The sequence below is a fragment of the Tachyglossus aculeatus genome, chromosome 13, assembly GCF_015852505.1.
Source record: "Tachyglossus aculeatus isolate mTacAcu1 chromosome 13, mTacAcu1.pri, whole genome shotgun sequence".
Lineage (NCBI taxonomy): Eukaryota > Metazoa > Chordata > Mammalia > Monotremata > Tachyglossidae > Tachyglossus > Tachyglossus aculeatus.
Window position 1 is genome coordinate 5143092 of NC_052078.1, and position 19516 is coordinate 5162607.

General features: G+C 48.6%; 1 protein-coding gene across 4 annotated transcripts in view; it reads right to left on the reverse strand.

Annotated features, from left to right (window-relative positions):
* PRKAG2 (protein kinase AMP-activated non-catalytic subunit gamma 2) overlaps positions 1–17760 on the reverse strand; it is a 173573-nt gene extending 155813 nt beyond the window's left edge. Inside the window, exon 1 of one of the 4 annotated variants that reach the window (XM_038755908.1) lies at positions 17484–17760. In XM_038755908.1, coding sequence (XP_038611836.1) covers positions 17484–17603 — 120 coding nt within the window. In that variant the 5' untranslated portion in view covers positions 17604–17760. Of the gene's footprint in view, positions 1–17214; positions 17231–17483 lie in introns of those variants that run through there. The other 3 variants (XM_038755907.1, XM_038755911.1, XM_038755910.1) reach the window with 3 other exon arrangements.
* Positions 17761–19516: the final 1756 nt, after the last annotated feature.

A 19516-nucleotide genomic window follows, 5' to 3' on the forward strand; every position in this document is an offset into this window, starting at 1 on the left:
TCTAGGCTTGGTCTAATTACAGGACCGTGACAATGTCATGGATGCTTTTTGCCTCCGTTTCTCCATCTGAAAAGTAGAGCACACAACAGCAGTCCCTTCATCCTTTGCTAGGACATGCAAAGTTAATGAGACTTTTGAAAGGAATCTATATTTACAAACTCAGTCCTTCCGCCAATGGTACTTACTGAGTGCTTGGGAGTGTACAATATTGTAAGTAGATATGATTTCTGTCCAAAGGGATGCTACAATAATAATTAGTATTATTGAAAGTGCTTAACATATGCCATAATCACAATTACTATTACTGATTATGGGATGTGTCCCATAATCATTAGTATTAATTATGGGGTGTTAAGCATTTTTAATATTATGATGATGACTGTGGTATTTGTTAAGCATTTTTATGCACCAAAAACTGTACAAAGCACTGGTATAGATGGAAGATAATTAGACTGGATACAGTCCCTGTCCCACATGGGGCTCACAGTCTAGGTAGGAGGAAGTAGGGTTTAATCCCCCTTTACAGATGAGGAAACTGAGACACAGAGAAGTGAAGTGACTTGCCCAAGATCACATAGCAGACAGGTGGTGGAGCCAGGATTAGAACCTAAGTTCTCTGAATCCCAGGCCAGTGCTCTTTCCACTAGGCTGCATGGCTTTTCTAAGCAATCTAGTGGACTGTAACTTGGGGCCCAGATTTACAGAGTTAAAGCCTAAGACTTCATTAAGGCAACCTGTTTGATGCTTAAGTTTGACACAGATGAAACTGCTTTTCTTAACTCTCACAGACTGAGACTTGGAAGTGTGGTCTAGTGGAAAGAGCATGGAACTGGGATTCGGGAGACCTGAGTTCTACTTCCGGCTCCACCATCTGCCTGCTGTGTGACCCCGGGTAGCTTACTTAACTTCCCTGTTTCTCGGTTCCCGCAACTGTAAAATGGGGTTAAAAATCAATGTTCTTCCTGCTTAGACTATGAGTCCGTATGGATCAAGGACTATGTCTGACCTGATATCCTGGATCTATCCCAGCACAATTTCAACTTTTGACTGAGACTCCCTACTGACATTTATTAAGTGCTTTACAGTGTACTAAGTTTCGGGGGTAAAATCAAGGCTCAAAAATCTTATTCCCATTTTAAAGATGAGGAGACTGAGGCCACAGGGGTTAAGTGACTTGGTCAAGCTCACAGAGCAGATCAGGGGCAGAACTGGGTCTAGACCTAAGCACTTATTTAATGCCATTATTAAATTATTCCTAAGGACAATTTTTATTATCTTTAAAGATCCCAGTGATTTTTTTTCTCCCCAAAATCCTTTCCCCCAAGACGGCCAACAGGTTTGCGAGTTCAGGACAAACACCTCGAAGGTGGGGAGGACCAGTTTGGGGTGTAATTGAACAGGGTCTTCTTTTCCAGTCCCGCCTCTCATTTGGAAACTGCTAACTTGCGTCCCCCTCTCAAGCCTGGGCTGGACAGCAGCTTTCCTTGAGTAACCTCTATTTTTGTCCCGGGATCAAAATGAGCATGAAAACAGTCGATTTTGTTTGCATTTGAAAGCCCGCTGCAAATGGAAAGTTCCACACTCCAGAGTTCTGAAACAATGACAAAAAGGGGGCTGATTTCATCACGGATGACCCATTAACTCTTTGGACACTTCTGGGTCCGAAGCAGTAGCTCCTCTTTGACAGCACGAAGGTTGGGGGTGGGGAGAGCAGCTAAAGAGTGAGGAGAGAGGAAGGAGAAAGAAAGAGAAGGAGAGGGGAAAGGAAGAGTGAGTGCAGGGGGAGAAGGAGAAAAAGAGAGTGGGGGAGGAGGAAGAGATTGAGCATGGGGGGAAAGAAGAAGAGAGCTAGTGGGATGGACACACACACGCCCTCCCACCCCCACCACCCACGAGTCCTTCTTGAGGGCAGAAGGGGATTCTCAGAACTGAACAACTAAACAAACCAGCATGTGAAGCCTTAAAAATGCCTCCCACACTCTGTGAAACAGGCCTGAAGTCTGGTGACACTAGAACTGGCCCCCTGGCCCCCTGGATTTAGGGAGAGGGGGAGAAAAGAGCCATCACCAGCCGCAGGCGAAGACCCCCGGCCTGCCTGGCTCCGGCTGACAAGCCTGGCAGCTCCCCCAAACTGGGGCCTGCATCCTCAGACCAGGCCAAAAGTTCAAACCCCCACTCAGAGTTGGGCCAAGGTGGCCGAACACTGGCCGGACACTGGCCAGATAGAGTCCTTGGGGAGCGGCCAACGCAATCCGTGCCGCAAGGGCCGGGCAGGAAGCTTCCCGGGAGCTGGTGGCCGGAGGCAGTAACCTTACCCCGCGGATGGCCGGGGCCATGATGGATGAGACTTGGGCATCTGGGCCAGAGGGTATGATGGCAGGGAGCCCAAGGACCATTTTCATATGCCAACATGAAGGGGCAGGGTGAAGGGGGCCCAGACTCGAGTGAACAGACTTGTTGAGGGGAAGCCAGTATGTCCCAAAATACCCAAGGAAGTCAACTGCTCTGAAAATGGGATCAGCCAGGAGCACTGTTCCTGGAGCACCGTCCATGGGGGAGCACTGTTCCTGAGAGCATGAACTGCAGACTTGGCCCCTGCCGCCCGTGGGCAGAACAGGTTGGATACAAAATCCCTGCCCAGTCTGTAATGGTCAGGGAATGTGTCTAGTAACTCTGTTATACTGTTCCAGTGTACTCTCCCAAGTGCTTAATACAGTGCTCTGCACACAGTAAGAGCTCAATAAATATGATTAACAGATGCCCAGTGGCTGACAGGCCTTAGGCTCACTCATTCCCAGTAGCCCACCTAGCAACAGGGCAGGACATAGGGTTGCACACGCATGTGCACAAACACACACATACACTCTACATGTGTGTGGCCTCTTTAAAGGTGAGTGGGTGGGGCTCTCTCCACAGAGATAGATTTGTTCCCCAAACCAGCTGGCTTGAGCCAGTTGTGCTCTTCCTGCTTTCCGCAGGCCTGGGCCCCCAGTGCATGCCCAAAAGACAAAAGGAAATCAAATTTAACAGGACATCCAGAGGTCCCGTCTTCTGACCCTTCCAGAATGAAGCTTCATCACGTCTCCTACCTCTCCGAGCTACCATCTTCAGCAGCTCAATCCCCTCCTTCACGTCAGAAATCAAGGACCCCTTCCATGGGAGTGGGTCACAGACACCATACTGACTCACAAAACTGACCCAACCTGACTTTTGCGGAAGAGCTGAAATCGGGAAACTGAAATAAGAAGGGGCAGAGGAAGTGTTCTAAGGACACGGTAAGAGGCTCAGACAGTAAGCCTCCCATTTGAAAACTGCGACAATTGCTGAACATGGAAGGGCATGGCCCTCTGGCTTCAGATAGGAATGGCTCTGTCTTCAACAAAAGTTTCGTAAGGAATAAGAGGCGAGGAGGCCCAGGAGAAAACAGCACCAGGTGCTGCAGATAGTAAACGCGACAGCACCACAAGGGGCTGGTTTTTAATACGCATATTGTGGCCAGGGCTGTGGGATCTTCCATTCATTCAATCGTATTTATTGAGCACTTACTGTGTGCAGAGCACTGTACTAAGCGGTTGAGAGGGGACAACAGAACAATAAACAGACACATTCCCTGCCCACAACCAGCTTACAGTTTAAAGAGGGCGACAGACATCTGCACTGGCCTTTCTAGGAGCATATTCATGCACTCATGGGTGAACTTCATTTTTTTTTAAATACACAAACACACACACACACACATCAGTTGGGGGAAGGAGGAATGGTGAACTTTATTTTTTTTTTAACTACACACACATACACACACACACACACACAATTGGGGGAAGGAGGAAGGGTAGGGGAGGTGCCACAAACACAATTATACAAACATATAATTTGGTCACTCCTGGAACTGTCAAAGTACTCCCATGTACCTCCAGTGACAACGGCCGAAGCAGTGAGGCCTAGTGGAAAACGCACTGGCCTTGTAAACTTCGTTGTGGGCAGGGAATGTGTCTGTTATACTGAACTCTCTCAAGCACCTAATACAGTGCTCTGCACACAGTATGGGCTCAATAAATATGACTGACCATCGGAGTCGGAAGGCCCTGGGTTCTAATCCCGTCTCCACCACTTGTTTGCTATATGACCTTGGGCAAGGCACTTTACTTCTCTGGGCCTCATTTCCTTAACCATCTAATGAGGATTAAGACTGAGTCACAACCTGATTATCTTGTATCTACCCCAGCGCTTAGTATGTGCCTGGCACATAGTAAGTGCTCAACAAATACCATTTTAAAAAATATGCAAGATGGAACTGAGCACAAGCAGCATAGATGATTCTAGTGCAAAAACTGCAACCGCGAGTGTTATTAGGGACAGAGTTAAGGACCAAGCGGAGACTGTGCCACATTATTCTGGGAAGGCATCATGCCAGATGTGGGCACTTAGCCGGGCCCACTGACCTGGTCTTTCGGCTGGGGCTGACCCAGAATAATTCAACACCCAGCCTTTCAAGCTCGCCTAATTGCAGAACAAAACAAAACACAGACTGTGACTCATTTCTTGCTCTGACAGTTAGGGTTCATTGTCGTTCTTTAAATCTTTTTGTAAAAAATGAAAAAAAAATCAGCTGTGATGACTAGTAATGACCCAATTTTATGGCAATCCTTTGCCTTACACACCACAGGGAAGAAGAGGCCTGCATTCTTGAGGAAGAAGCTGCAGGTCTTTCTCTCTCACACACACACGTACACACAAACACATTCTCTCGCTCTCTAGATCTCATGAAAGCAGCAGTTTCAGTACATTTCGGCAACTCAGCTCCGGACCAGCTGTTCTCACTCTGCTGGGAGCCTAGCCTGAAGTGAGTCATCAATTATGAGCCACACACCAAAAAGCTGAAAACATGGTCACTGTAGCTGGGGGAAAAAAACAAAAAAACAAAAACCATCAGCCACGCAGACCCAAGACAACAGTTTCCATTCTGCTGGATTGGATTGCAAGTATACACATGGTGGTGGTGGGTTGGGGGTGTTTGTCTCTAATTCATTTATTTACACATATTAATGTCTGTGTATTATTATTATTGTTTGTATACCTGTACTGTATTTTGTATATAGGTATGTAATGCCTGTATGTTAATGTATATTGTATGGGTATATATACCTGTATATCTCTGTAATTTATTTACCTATTTAAGCAGCGTGGCTCAGTGGAAAGAGCATGGGCTTGGGAGTCAGATGTCATGGGTTCTAATCCCTACTCCGCCACATGTCTGCTGTGTGACCTTGGGCAAGTCACTTAACTTCTCTGAGCCTCAGTTACCTCATCTATAAAATGGGGATTAAGACTGTCAGCCCCACGTGGGACAACCTGATCACTTTGTATTCCCCTCAGCGCTCAGAATAGTGCTTTGCATATAGTAAGAGCTTAACAAATGTTATTATTATTATTATTATGTATTAATGTCTGTCTCCCCCTCTAGACTTTGAGCTCGTGGTGGGCAGGAATGTGCCTGGTTGTTGTTATACTGTACTCTCCCCAATGCTTAGTACAGTGCTTTGCACACAGTAAGCGCTCAATAAATACTTAATGAAAATGTGTGCAGATATATTATTTACACACACACACACACACATCCCACACACACCCCATACAGATCAGCACACTGGAAAACACAATTGCAAAGAGAAGACTGGGAGGAAGGAAAGAAGCAGCCTGGCTTAGTGAATAGAGTTTGGGTTTAGGAGTCAAAAGAACTTGGGTTCTAATCCCAGCTCCGTCACATGTCTGCTGCATGACCCTGGGCAAGTCACTTCACTTCTCAGGGCCTCAGCTCCCTCATCTTAAAATGGGGATGAAGAATGTGAGCCCCATATGGGACAGGGACTGTGTCCAACCTGAATAGCTTGTATCTACCCCAGCGCTGAGAGCAGTGCTTGGCACATAGAAAGCACTTAACAAATACCATTTAAAAAAAGAGAGAGAGAAAATGTGATGAAAGACAAGAGGGCCGATTAAATCGAGATAAATGTTTGTTCGAATAGTTATTTGGTTCCTTGGTCCTGAGGAAAACCAGGAGAGAAAAATGAAAAAAAAAACCCACAAAATTAAAACATGGGGTATTTGTCAAGTGCTTACTCTGTACCAAACACAGCGTTAAGCACTAGGGTAGATACAAGATAATCAGATGAGATACAGTCCCGGTGCCACATGGAGCTCACAATTTATGGGAGAGGGAAAATAGGTATTTATTATTACTGTCAATATAACCATTACCCTTAACAGTAATAACAGTGGTATTTGTTAACTGCTTTGTAGATACAGTAAAATCACATCGGGCATTGTCCCTTCCCTTATGGGGGCTCAGTGTAAGGCAGAGGGAGCATGTCTTCCAATGCCGTTGCTTTGTCCTCTCCTAGGCACTAAGTACAGCGCTCTGCATCCAGTAAATACCGCTGATTGAAGATGGGCTGATGGTGGCATATTTGAAACCCTGGAGTCTTTTTTCCCTCTGGATTCCTTAGGTTGAGGAAGGCTGAGCAGGCTGCCCCCTTCCCTGCTTCGCAAGCTTGGCTGTTTTGCCTTCAGATCTGGGAGCCCTGCCATTAGCCATGACTAATTGAGAGGTGACTTTCGCCACAGAAATACACCGTTACTAAACGGTTGAGAAGCAGAGTGGCCTAATGGAAAGAGCCAGGGGTTGGAAGTCAGGAGGCCTGGCTTCTCTAATCCCGGATCCGCCCCTTGCCTGCTGTGTGACCTTGGATGAGTCATTTAACTTCTCTCCTACTTTACCTCACTGCTTTCCTACTACAACCCAGTCCTCACACTTCACCCCTCTAATGCCAACATACTCACTGTCCCTCCACCTTGTCTATCCCGCCACCGACCTCTCACGCATGTACCGCTTCTGGCCTGGAATGCCCTCGGTCCATATCTTTTAGACTGTGAGCCCACTCTTTTAGACTGTGAGCCCACTGTTGGGTAGGGACTGTCTCTGTATGTTGCAAATTTGTACTTCCCAAGCGCTTAGTACAGTGCTCTGCACATAGTAAGTGCTCAATAAATATGATTGATGATGATATCTGACAATCACTCTCCCTACCTTCAAACCCTTATTAAAAGCACAACTCCTCCAAGAGGCCTTCCCAGACTAAGTCTTCATTTCCACTTCTCCCACTCTCTCCTGTGGCACCTCTGCACTTGGATTTGAACCTTTTATTTGAATCTTTTATTCACACCTCCCTCCACAGCATTCATGCCTGTATTTGTAAAGTCTGTGTCCCCCTCTAGGCTGTAAGATCATTGTGGGCAGGGAAAGTGTCTATCAACTGCTATATTATACTCTCTCAAGCGCTCAGTAGAGTGTTCTGCACCCAATAAGCACTTAATAAATATGAATGATTAATTCTCTGGGCCTTAGTTTCCACAACTGTAAAGTGGTGATTAAACCCCTCTTCTCCCCTACCCTAATTCAGATTGTGAGCCCCATTTGGGGTAGGGACTGTCTCTGATTTGACTGTATCTACCCCAAGGCTTAACGCAGTGCGTGACACATAATAAGCACTTCAATATCATTGTTATTAGTATTATTGTTATTAATAAACTACACTGAAAGCTGCTGTTTTAAGGATGACTGAGTTTCTGCTTTTATACTGGGGTTCCAAGTTGCTTTGTTCAAGAGAGCAGGTGAGGCAGTTGTGGAATTGGGATGGGGGCAGGGTACCCAAACTCATCTAAAAGTAAGTAAGCACTTACTGTGTGCAAAGCACTGTACTAGGTTCAGAGCATAGAAAACAGCCAGTTACTGCACAGGAGAGCATCAGTATTTCTTTATTATTCCAGGAGAGAGCTTGGGGTCTCAGGGTGAATGGGATACCCCGCTTTTTGGGATTAGAAGAGTGCTAAAGAAGATAGGTGAATGTCATGTGGACAGAGCATGGAGGGCATAAAGGTAAGTGGTTGGATGGGGGTGAAGTCAGCAGGGGCTCAATAAAGCCCGCTGTTTTACACGTACCTGGTAATAATCACAGTATTTGTCAAGCACTTACAATGTGCCAAGCGCTGGGCACAGACACAGAATAATCATACTGGATGCAGTCCCTGTCCCACATGGGACTCAAAGTCTAAATGGGAGGGAGAAAAAGTACTGAATACCCATTTTGCAGGTAAGGAAACTGACGCAGAGGAAAGTTAAGTGAATTGCCCAAAGTCACACAGCAGGAAAGTGATAGATCCAGGATTAGAACCTAGGTCCTCTGACTCCCAGGCTCTTTCTGCTAGAGCACACTGCTTCCCGGTTAAGGAATCGCTCATTCACACCACAGGACCGGCATAATAATAAACTCAAAATAAAGCTGTTCTCTTCCCTAACAGATGTGCCTGCCTTGGGAACTTGCTTGCTTTGAATAACTCAGTTAAAATTTCTCCCACCAAATTATCACCTCCACAACTTCCCTTCCGTCTCTGTTTCCTTGCCATGGCACCACGTCTCGTTCCCAATAAACCCCTTCACGACACACCCGCCTCCCCCTGCTCTCCCGAATCTCAGCAGCTCTAGTCCCTTAGCCCCATGGTTTATCTGGGGCCCTTTTGAGTGTGATCCCCACCCACCCCCACCCTTTCTCATGAGGCAGCATAGCCTAATGGCCAGAGCCCAGGCCCAGAAGGCAAAAGGACCTAGGTTCTAATTCCCACTCCATCACCTGTATGCTTTGTGACCTTGGGTAAGTCATTTCATTTCTCTGGGCCTCAGTTCTCTCATCTGTAAAATGGGGATGAAGACTGGGAGCCCCATGTGGGGCAGGGATTCTGTCCAACCCGATTTACTTGTATCCACTCCAGAGCTTAGTACAGTGCCAGGCACCTAGTGAGTGCTTATCAAATTATCAAATCTTAGAGAAGCAGGGTGGCTCAGTGGAAAGAGCCTAGGCTTTGGAGTCAGAAGTTGTGGGTTCAAATCTTGGTTCCGCCACTTGTCAGCTGCGTGACCTTGGGCTAGTCACTTCACTTCTCTGGGCCTCAGTTACCTCATCTGGAAAATGGGGATGAAGACTGTGAGCCCCCCGTGGAACAACCTGATCACCTGGTAACCTCCCCAGCGCTTAGAACAGTGCATGGCACATAGTAAGCGCTTAACAAATGCCAACATTATTATTATTATTAAATATCACAATTATTATCACTATTATCTATGAGCAGAGGTGGGAGAGGGCTGGAGACGGAACACTGGGAGCCATGAAAGACTAAAACTTTCGAACAGCATTAGGGACAATGGCAAATATAAGTACACAAAACAGAAAAAAAAAGTCAGTAGGGAGCAATGGTTGGAGGAGCAGAACCCAGGCTCGACCGTAGCGATTCTCCCAGAGGGCAGGGCTGCCCGACCCTGGGATGGGTAAATGAGAAGGGTGGGCTGAGTGTCAATCAGCACTGCAGTGTCGGGGATCGACAAGAGGAAGTGGAGATGTGATGGCTGCCAGACAACCCTTCACCCGGGCACACGTTGGTCCATTTAAAGAACTGACAAACCCCACAGCACAGCCACCAGTCATCTAAAACGGGAACTGGTCAGAGTGGTCCGGGGGCAAGCTGGGAAGGAGGGCGGGCGCAGGAAAGGAAGGCAGGCCAAGAGGGAGGGCTGGTCTGGGAAGGAGGGTCAGCCCGGAAAGGGAGGACAGGATAAGAAGGAGGGCAGGCCAGAAGAGAGGGAAGGAGGGAGTGTTGGTCTGGGGACAGAGGGCAGGCTGAGAGAGAGCGTCAGCCCGGGGAGGGAGGACAGGCCAGAAGGGAGAGGGCAGGCTGAGAGGGAAGGCAGGCCCAGGAGGGAGGGAGGGTCAACCCGGGGTGGGAGTGCAGGTTGGAAGAGAGAAAGTACCTCCCAGAGGACAGCGGGCAGACAGAGGAGGAGGGCAGGCCCAGGGAGCAAGGGAGGGTCAACCCGGGGAGGGAGGGCAGGCCCAGGGGAAGGGATGGACCCAGAACAGGGTCTTCCTCACTCCCAACCAAGCAATCTCCCCACTGCCTGCCCGCCCGCCCTCCCGCCTGCTGTCTGGGCACGTGTAGGAACCTTCCCTCACCGTCCCTCAGGCTTCTGGCCCTAATCCTTATGTGGAACACCCCGTGGCCCCGGCCCGACAGTCCACTCTGGGCCCCGGCCCAAGAGCAGCATCAGCAGAGCAGGGTGCCAGCGCGGTGGTGCCAGGACACCGTTCACCCACAGGGGAACCCGCTCCACCGGCCAGAGGGGGGTCCTGACCCCAAGGCCCAGGGGACCCTGCCCTCCCCAAAGGGGAGCCAGAGCAGGGGCAGGGGGAGGGAAGGGGAACCAGGAGGCTCCTCAGGGGAATAACCTGTTCTGACCTTACAATGAGGCAAAGGAATGGAATTCTTGGATTTTGCATGCAAATCTGCCTCCATCATCTGTTCCCCGGAGAAGTCCCTGCCAGGCTGGGGTGTCTTAAAAGGCAGCCGCCCCTGACAGAGGCCCCAGAGCCAGAGAGCCAGATCGGCCGTGACCAACTCTGAATTGGCAGGGAAGGGATTCCTGTCGACAGGAAGTGCCAAACGGAGCCTAAATTGTTTTTCAAGTATGTGGTACAAGGCAGAGGTGTTTAGGATCCAGATTAACCATTCCTTGGCCCACCAGACGAGAGCAGTCGACCCTTTATATTTCTGCATAGGACGGCCGTCTCTCGGCCATTTAGGCTTTAAGACAGCACGTTCTAGATGCAATGGGTTTTGAACGGATTGGCGTGTAGGGTTTCTGAAGCTATTCTTTGCCACAGTCCACTAAAGAATAGTGATACACCCAGCAGGGTGGCCTAGTGGACAGAGCAGTGGCCTGGGGATCAGAAGGACCTGGTTCTGATCCCAGCTCTGCCCAAGTGTCACCTTGGGCAAGTCACTTCACTTCTCTGGGCCTCAGTTCCCTCATTTGTAAAATGGAGATTGATATAGCAAGCCCCATGAGGGACAGGGACTATATGATGATGATGATGATGGCATTTGTTAAGCACTTACTATGTGCAAAGCACTGTTCTAAGCGCTGGATATATCAACCCACTTAGCTTGCATCCACCCCAGTGCTTAGTCCAGTTCTAACATAGTAGGCACTTAACATATACCACCCGAAAAAAAAAGAGACAGGTGAAGAAACTGAGAAGCAGACAATTCAGTTTACGAGTCTAGAAAGCATTACTATAATAATTATTAATAATAATAGTGATATTTGTTAAAACACTTTACTAGGTGCTATGCACTGTGCTAAGTCTTGGGGTACAAACCAGATAATCAGAGGAGAAATAGCACCACCCCCCACCAACCCCCGCCACAGTTCTCTAGACTGTAAGCTCATTGTCAGCAGGGAATGTCTGCTTATTGTTGCATTGTACTCTCCCAAGCACTTAGTACAGTGCTTTGTGCAGAGTAAGCTCTCAATAATATGACAATGACTGAACATGGAGCTCAGTCTGAGTGGGAGGGAGAACAAGTATTTAATCCCCATTTTACAGATGGGGTAACTGGGGTCCAGAGAAGTGACTTGCCCAAGGCCACCTGGCAGGCAGGTGGGAGTTAGTACCCAGGTCTCCTGACCTCCCCAGGACCACACTCTTACCACTAGGCCACACTGCTTACCAGAGAAAGGATTTAAAAAATGGGGGTTTTCGATCTGTGGCTGAGTGGGCGGTCGGGGAATTTTAGAATAGTGCCCTTCCTCTGGGAGCCAAAAACAGAACTCAGGAGGAAAGCTGAAGGAATGAAAGCAAGAGGATGGAGGTCAGTGCAGGGGAAGAGCTGCAGGGGGAAAAAATAAATGAAATGGTAACTTTCAGCTGCAAATGATCATATTTAGTACGTGAAACTAAAAGGGGTCCAGCCCTTGTGAGAGTAATGCAACCAGACTTGGTCCCCAGTACTTTAGAAGAGATAGAGAAAAGTAACAAAAATGACCAAAAGGATGAAAACAATCCTATAAGGAAAGTGGAAGGGACTGAGGTTAGTTGGCCTGGAGAAGAGAAGGCTAGCCATGACTTTACAGATTTTCATGCTGACCATGTATTTTCCACATTCACAGACTCTATTATTATGGTATCTGTTAAGTACTTATTATGTGCCAAGCACTTTACTAAGTGCTGAGGTAGATACACGTTAATCAGATTGGACACAGTTCCTGTCCCCCTTTTCATTCATTCATTCAATCGTATTTATTGAGCACTTACTGTATGCGGAGAACAGTACACTAAGCGCTTGGGAAGTACAAATCAGTAACATATAGAGACAGTCCCTACCCAACAATGAGCTCACAGTCTAGAAGGGCTCACAGTGTAAATCGGAGGGAATAGGATTTAATCCCCATTTTACAGTACAGGAAACTGAGCACCTTGGAAGGACAGTGACTTTCCCAAGGTCATACAGCTAGCAATTGGCAGAGCTGGAATTAGAAGCCAGGACCACTGACTCCCAAGCCTGGGGTCTTTCCACTAGACTACACTGCTTCTTGACTCTGGTTAAGAAGCAGCAGCAAGGCCTAGCAGACAGAGCCCGGGCTCGACAGTCAGAAGGACCAGGCTCTAATTCCGGCTCCGCCGCTTGTTTGCTGTGTGACCTTGAGCACGTGACTTCAGGTCTCTGTGGCTCTGTTCCCTCATCTGTCAAATAGGGATTAAGACTGTGAGCCCCACGTGGCTCATTGACTGTGTCTAACCTGTTTAGGTTGTATCAACTTTAGTGCTTAGGACAGTGGCTGGCACAGAATAAGTGCTTATTGAATACCATTAAAAAAAAGAAAAGAAAAAAAACGGGCTTAAAGCAGGAGGATTTCACTCAGACAAAGAGAAGTGGTGTTTACATCCACGACGGGGTGGTATTTAAGGAAACAGCCACCCACCCTAGAGACTCTGGCCAGTCACCGGGTGAAAAAGGCCAATGGTTCACCAGGCCATCTTTTGCAATCCCTTCTACCTCCCTGGAATGTGTGGGACTGTGGAAATTGGGGAAACAGGCTGACAATTTTGGGAGACAAGGTTCAAATATCTCCAAAAGCTGAGTGGCATAAAAATTCTGGGTTCTCCAGATTCCCACAAGGGGAAATTCTATTTCAGCCCCGAGCGGGGATCTTCAGGACTCCTCTCCTGGCCTTCTAAAATGTCATCTCTCTGGCTCCTCAGGCTCGGACTCACCCTCTGGCCCTTTCTTGGAGACTCAAGGTATTTACCATCGTTTGGGTCTTGTGTTTCAGGATTTTTATTATTTCCTAAAGTGTCTATGGCTAAACCTGCCACTCCTTTGCCACTCCTCTGTTGATGCTTGGATGGTGAACACTCTGAGGGCCAGGGACCGTGTCTAATTTTCATCCGTGTATTTTTTTCCCCAGTGCTATGCACACAGTAGGTGCTCGATAAATACGATTATGACCACTACCACCCAAAAGGCAAGAATAAAAAGTACCCTGGACTTGTCATTGCTGCCCTTTCTTCCACTTGGCACGCTGTCCCCCCTTTGCTGGGCGGGGGGGGGGGGGGTAGGGAGGGAGGAAAATGGCACAGGTGATTTTGTTTTTTTTGCGGGGGGTTGAGGGGGTTCGTCTATGGCACGACTGGAGTAGGTGCACAGCAAAGGAAAAAATAGAATCCAGACTTCCTAACCTCAAGCCTCAATGTTCTGACTCCCAGAACATGCTGCCTCCCCCAGGGGGTTATTGTAGGTCAATTCCCAATATGCCCTGGAGCAGGAGGGCCTTTTGCCGAACTGACCAACACTCCGCCGCCCATGATTTGAGGGAACCGGGCACACCCCTATCCGCGGCCACAGGACCGTTGACAGTCTGCGGTGGGCAGGCCGAACGCCGAGGCGTGGGATGGGCTGGACTCTGACCATGGAAAACTTGAGGGAACGAAGCAGCATGAATCGGTCAGTCCAACCTGAAAGCCCGAATTGTGATTGGGCTGTGACCCCAGAAATCATCCCCATACATCACCCAGGGTCAAGGCGATGCAATCCGGAATTGATCAATCAATAGTATTTATTAGGCGCTTACTATGTGCAGAGCACTGCACTAAGCAGTTGGGAGAGTACAACAGAATTAGCAGATACGTTCTCTGTCCATAACAAGCTTACAGTCCAGAGGACTGGTTAGCTGAAGACCACCTTCCTGTGCCTTTCCTCAGGAGACCCTCTGCTTTCCACCCTTTTTTTTTTTTTTAAAAAAAAAAAAAGGATTTGTTAGATGCTAGTGCCAGGCACTGTACTAAGCCCTGGGGTAGATACAAGTTTATCAAGTGGGACACAGTCACTGTCCCACCTGGGGCTCATAGTCTTACTCACCACATTACAGATGAGGGAACTGACGCCCAGAGAAATAAAGTGACTTGTCCAAGGTCATAAAGCAAAGTGTTGGAGCTGGGAAGAGAACCCAGCTCCTTCGGATTCCCAGGCCCAGGTTCTATCCACTAGGCCATGCTTCTTCAAGGCCCTTCATCTGGCTCCTCAAAAATAAATTTACAGTGGCTGGGACAACCCCAAGGTGTGGAGCCCTGAAATTACAGGTGCCTCACAGAGCACAGAGGAGCAACAAATGTGGTTCTTGGCTTGAGATCAGGCCAGGGATAAAACGGACTGCCGTGTCAATGCAGATAGACGCATCAGGTCTCCTCTGACTTCCCGTCTGCCTTGCCACCTATTTTTAGCTTTTACCTCAGGTGACGGGAGAGACTTTCTGGAGCCCCTCTCCCGGGGTGGGTACACTGTCCTCGGTCCACGCCACCAGGGAGTTGAGGAATGGATAATTCCTCTCGATGAAGTGCCCAAGGTGCCCCTCCCTGGCTCTCTGCCCTCTCTGAACCCTCCCTTTCCCCCTGGCATTCTGTTGCCAGACTACACTGCTCCCAGTTCTGCCAGCCTGAGACCCATCCATCAGCAATTCCTAATAATAATACTGTTATAGGATGTCTCAGCAATAAACAAGGCATCTGCTTTCATGAGGGAGATGACCGGCAGATCAAGGCAAGAACATGCCCACTTCTGGTTGAAGCTCCCTCAATCATCACATTTATTGAGCGCTTAATGTGTGCAGAGTGCTCTACTAAGCACTTGGGAGAGTCCAATACAATGGAGTTTGGGAGGACTGAGAGGTGTCACTACGGATGCATAAATCACTTCCCAAAACCATCCCCACCACCGCTGGGAACAGAGGGAAGTATTCAATCAAAGGTATTTACTGAGCACTTACTATGTGTAGAGAACTGTAATAAGCACTTAAATACAGTGGAATTGATGGACACGTTCCCTGCCCATAATGACCTTACAGTCTAGAAGGGGAGACAGACAATATAAACAAACAATTGATAACATAATATGAAGATATGTTGTGGGGTTGGGGTAAATATCAAAGGTCCAAAGGTCACAGATACAAGTGCATAGATGAACAGAAGGGAGAGCAAGGCAGGGGGGTTAATTGGGGAAGGCCACTTGAAGGAGATGTGACCTTAGTGCTTTGAAGGTAGAGAGGTGGTTTGGTGTATATGGAGGGGGAAGGAAGAACAAGTGGCTTGTTATTGCAAACTATCATACCCAAGGAGGGTTTCCTTTTTTGTTCATTTCAAATTGGACCAAAAGTCTAATCGTTCAGGCAATTTTCTTATCATCTGTAATTGCAACAGAACTTAAGGCAAACTTAAAATGAATGCAATCCCCCGACTCTTCTCCCCTCTCTTGGGAAAGCAGTGAAAGCATGGGGAAACGCAAGAGACAAAGTTATCACAAACACACACAAATCACTTCACTTGGGTTCCTACAATCCACAAACCTGAACTTATGTTACAGACCCTTCAAAAGGGCGAACCATCACACACTGCAGCTCAAAATAAGGATCACAAATAGTACTGACCAGCGTTCAAAATTCACCCACAAATATTGCTATGACATCTTCCGCCCCAAGACACGGCAGGCCTGGAGTCCTAGAAGACGGGCCTTGTACCGCACTTTTCTAGGCGCAGAGTACACAGTGAGCACTCACTCAATCAATCATCAACTTCATCAATCGTATTTACTGGGCGCTTACTATGTGCAGAGCACTGTACTAAGCGCTTGGGAAGTACACATTGGCAACGTGTAAAGTCCCTACCCTACTGCTCACAGTCTAAAAGGGGGAGACAGAGAACAGAACCAAACATACTAACAAAATAAAATAAATAGAATAGATATGTACAAGTAAAATAAATAGAGTAATAAATATGTACAAACATATATACATATATACAGGTGCTGTGGGGAAGGGAAGGAGGTAAGATGGGGGGATGGAGAGGGGGACGAGGGGGAGAGGAAGGAAGGGGCTCAGTCTGGGAATCAATAAGATTCAAACACTGTTGCCCCCTACTATCCGATCATTCCTAACCATGGGACCCTCACTCTTGTTCTGGACTGGGGGTCTGCCTCTCCACCCGGCCCCCCGCCCATTAGACCAACTCTTTCAACCGACAGGATAACAGCGGAGGAAAAAGCAGTACTATAGTGACAGTCTCAAAATCCGGCTCCTGCATCTCCAGAGGGGTGGGGAATGTTGTTTTCTTTTAAAGTCAGTCTCCTCCTCCTCCTCCCCTGGGGCTCGGCCGTGCTTTGCAGCCATGAGCCATTTAAAAAAAACAACACCGACAACCCCAAAAAAACCCTCCCTGGCCCGTCAAGAAAACTGGTACAATCTCTCATTAACCCATCTGCCAACATATTAGCGGGTCTGTTGCAAACAATTTCTACAGCTGCTGCTGCTGGGTGCGCGCTATTTCTGAGGCTCTTTGGGATGGACGATTTCCAAAGTGCCCATCTGCCCCCCTGTTCCTCCTTCCGGATGGGGGAAACTGAGGCTAGAGCTGCAGTTTCCAGCCTGGCTAGGGGCTCCACCGTCCTGCCTCCCGGGGGGCCACTGAAGTCACCCGACCTGAGCAACCCCTTCCCCACCCTGGAGGGGTTTGGGGGGTGATGTGGGTGGGTGCATTTAATGCAGGGCGCTCAGTAAGTAGCTCCCCCGCCCCCAGCCGGTCCTCCGCAGTGCGCAGACGCGGTTGCTTCCTCCTCTTCCTCGGGAAAACAGCACATCCCACCTACCCACCCCCCAACCGGAGCTCTGCCAATTTCCCGGGATCCGCCTCTCCCCCAACTAGCTGCTACTCGCCTTGGTGTAGACGGATCCACACAAGACACACAAAACCCCCCCCCCACACACAGCCATTCCGAAACCTGCAAGCTTCCCTGCCGGGCCTTGCATGCACGGAAGCATGCATGCACGAAATCTTGCACCCCCAGACTCTGCCCCAAACACGCTCCAGGCTCTGTCCCTTTGCAAAAAAAAAAATGAAAATAAAAAAGCCCCCCACCAATTTGGACCACCCCTCTCCCCCCACGCCCCCAGCCCCAACCAATGTCACGTGGTCGAGGGGGGCGTTAACCCCTTCCTCGCCCAAGAAGGGGAGTGGGTTGAGTTTTTTTTGGGGGGGGGGGGGACTCACTGGGATGTGCACCCGCAACGAGCGTCTTTTGGGTCCTGGGTTCTTCTTGTCGCAGCCGTGGTCCGGGCTCGGAGCAACAGCAGCATCCTTCTTCTTGGTGTCCATGGCGGTGCTTCCCATAACTTTAAACAACAAGTTAATTCCGGGTGATTCGTTCTTGGAAACCCGCCCTCCCCTCCTCCTCCGGCCCCTGGACCTCGGCCTTTTTTTTTTTTTTTTTTAATGGGGTGTCTGAGGCATCGGATGAAAAGCAGGAGAAAACGCCCGGGGTTCACGTGTCTGGCATCCCCGGTGGCAAAGTTTCCTTCCCTGGGCACGGGCAGGGAGGAGTCACGTCGCCCCCCGCCCCTTGCCAAGATCAGGGCCTCCACACAAACACACACACACTGCCAAGATCAGGGCCGCCACACAAACACACACACACACAAACACACACACACCGACGGGGTTGGCAGAGGCAGATGCAGGGGGAAAAAAATGGGGCAAGCAGCCACCCTCGATTTGCAGAGCTTTTTAAGAGGAAGAAGCTGGAGAGAAGAGAGGGTTGGGAGCTGTTGGCAAATAAAGAGGACCTGGAGACCAGCTCCCAGTGGAGGGCAAAGGGGAGGAGGAGGAGATGATGATGATGATGATGGGGAGGGGTACAATGCAAATGCCCGTCGCCCTTGGGCTACCTCCTACCCGCCTCGAGCCGCGGGCGAGCTCGGCCTTTCCCGGGATAAATGCATCCCCCCCCCCCATCTTACCTCCTTCCCTTCCCCACAGCACCTGTATATATGTATATATGTTTGTACATATTTATTACTCTATTTTACTTGTACATATCTATTCTATTTATTTTATTTTGTTAGTATGTTTGGTTTTGTTCTCTGTTGCCCCCTTTTAGACTGTGAGCCCACTGTCGGGTAGGGACTGTCTTTATAGGTTGCCAACTTGGACTTCCCAAGCGCTTAGTGCAGTGCTCTGCATACAGTAAGCGCTCAGTAAATACGATTGATGATGATGATGTTTGTACATATGTATTATTCTATTTATTTTACTTGTACATATCTATTCTATTTATCTTATTTTGGTAGTATGTTTGGTTTTGTTCTCTGTCTCCCCCTTTTAGACTGTGAGCCCACTGTCGGGTAGGGACTGTCTCTAGATGTTGCCAACTTGGACTTCCCAAGCGCTTAGTACAGTGCTCTGCATACAGTAAGCGCTCAGTAAATACGATTGATGATGATGTTTGTACATATTTATTACTCTATTTATTTATTTATTTTACTTGTACATATCTATTCTATTTATTTTATTTTGGTAGTATGTTTGGTTTTGTTCTCTGTCTCCCCCTTTTAGACTGTGAGCCCACTGTCGGGTAGGAACTGTCTCTATATGTTGCCAACTTGGACTTCCCAAGCGCTTAGTACAGTGTAGCGCTCAATAAATACGATTGATTGATTGATTGAGGGGGTACCGGGGACCCCCACCCCACCCCCCAAACACCCCCTGCCCATCCTCGTCCCCCTGGAGCTCAGCTGGGGGCGGGGAGACCCCCTCCTCCCCTCCCCCGTCTCTGCGGGCCGGAAAGCCTGAATATTTGCCCCCCCCTGCGGAAATGGATCGCTAACCACGGGTCCTGGTGGGTTTCCTGTACTTCCCAAGCGCTTAGTACAGTGCTCTGCACACAGTAAGCCCTCAATAAATAGGATAGAATGAATGAATGTTGGCTTATTCTTTTTTTTACGGTATTTGTTGAAGCGCTTACTATGTGCCAGACGCCTCATTAAGCGTTTGGGTGGATATTATTGCCTGGCACATAATAATAATAATTGGCATTTGTTAAGCGCTTACTTAGGGTCAGGGACACCCGAACAAGTGTGGCCAAGTGGCTACGGCACGGGCTTGGGTGTCAAAGGCCCTGGCTTCTAACCCCGATCCTCCACTTAACTGCTGTGTGACCTTGGGCAAGTCACTTAACCTCTCTGTGCCTCAGTTCCCTCATCTGCAAGATGGGACTTCAATACCTGCTCTCCCTACTTCGATTGGGA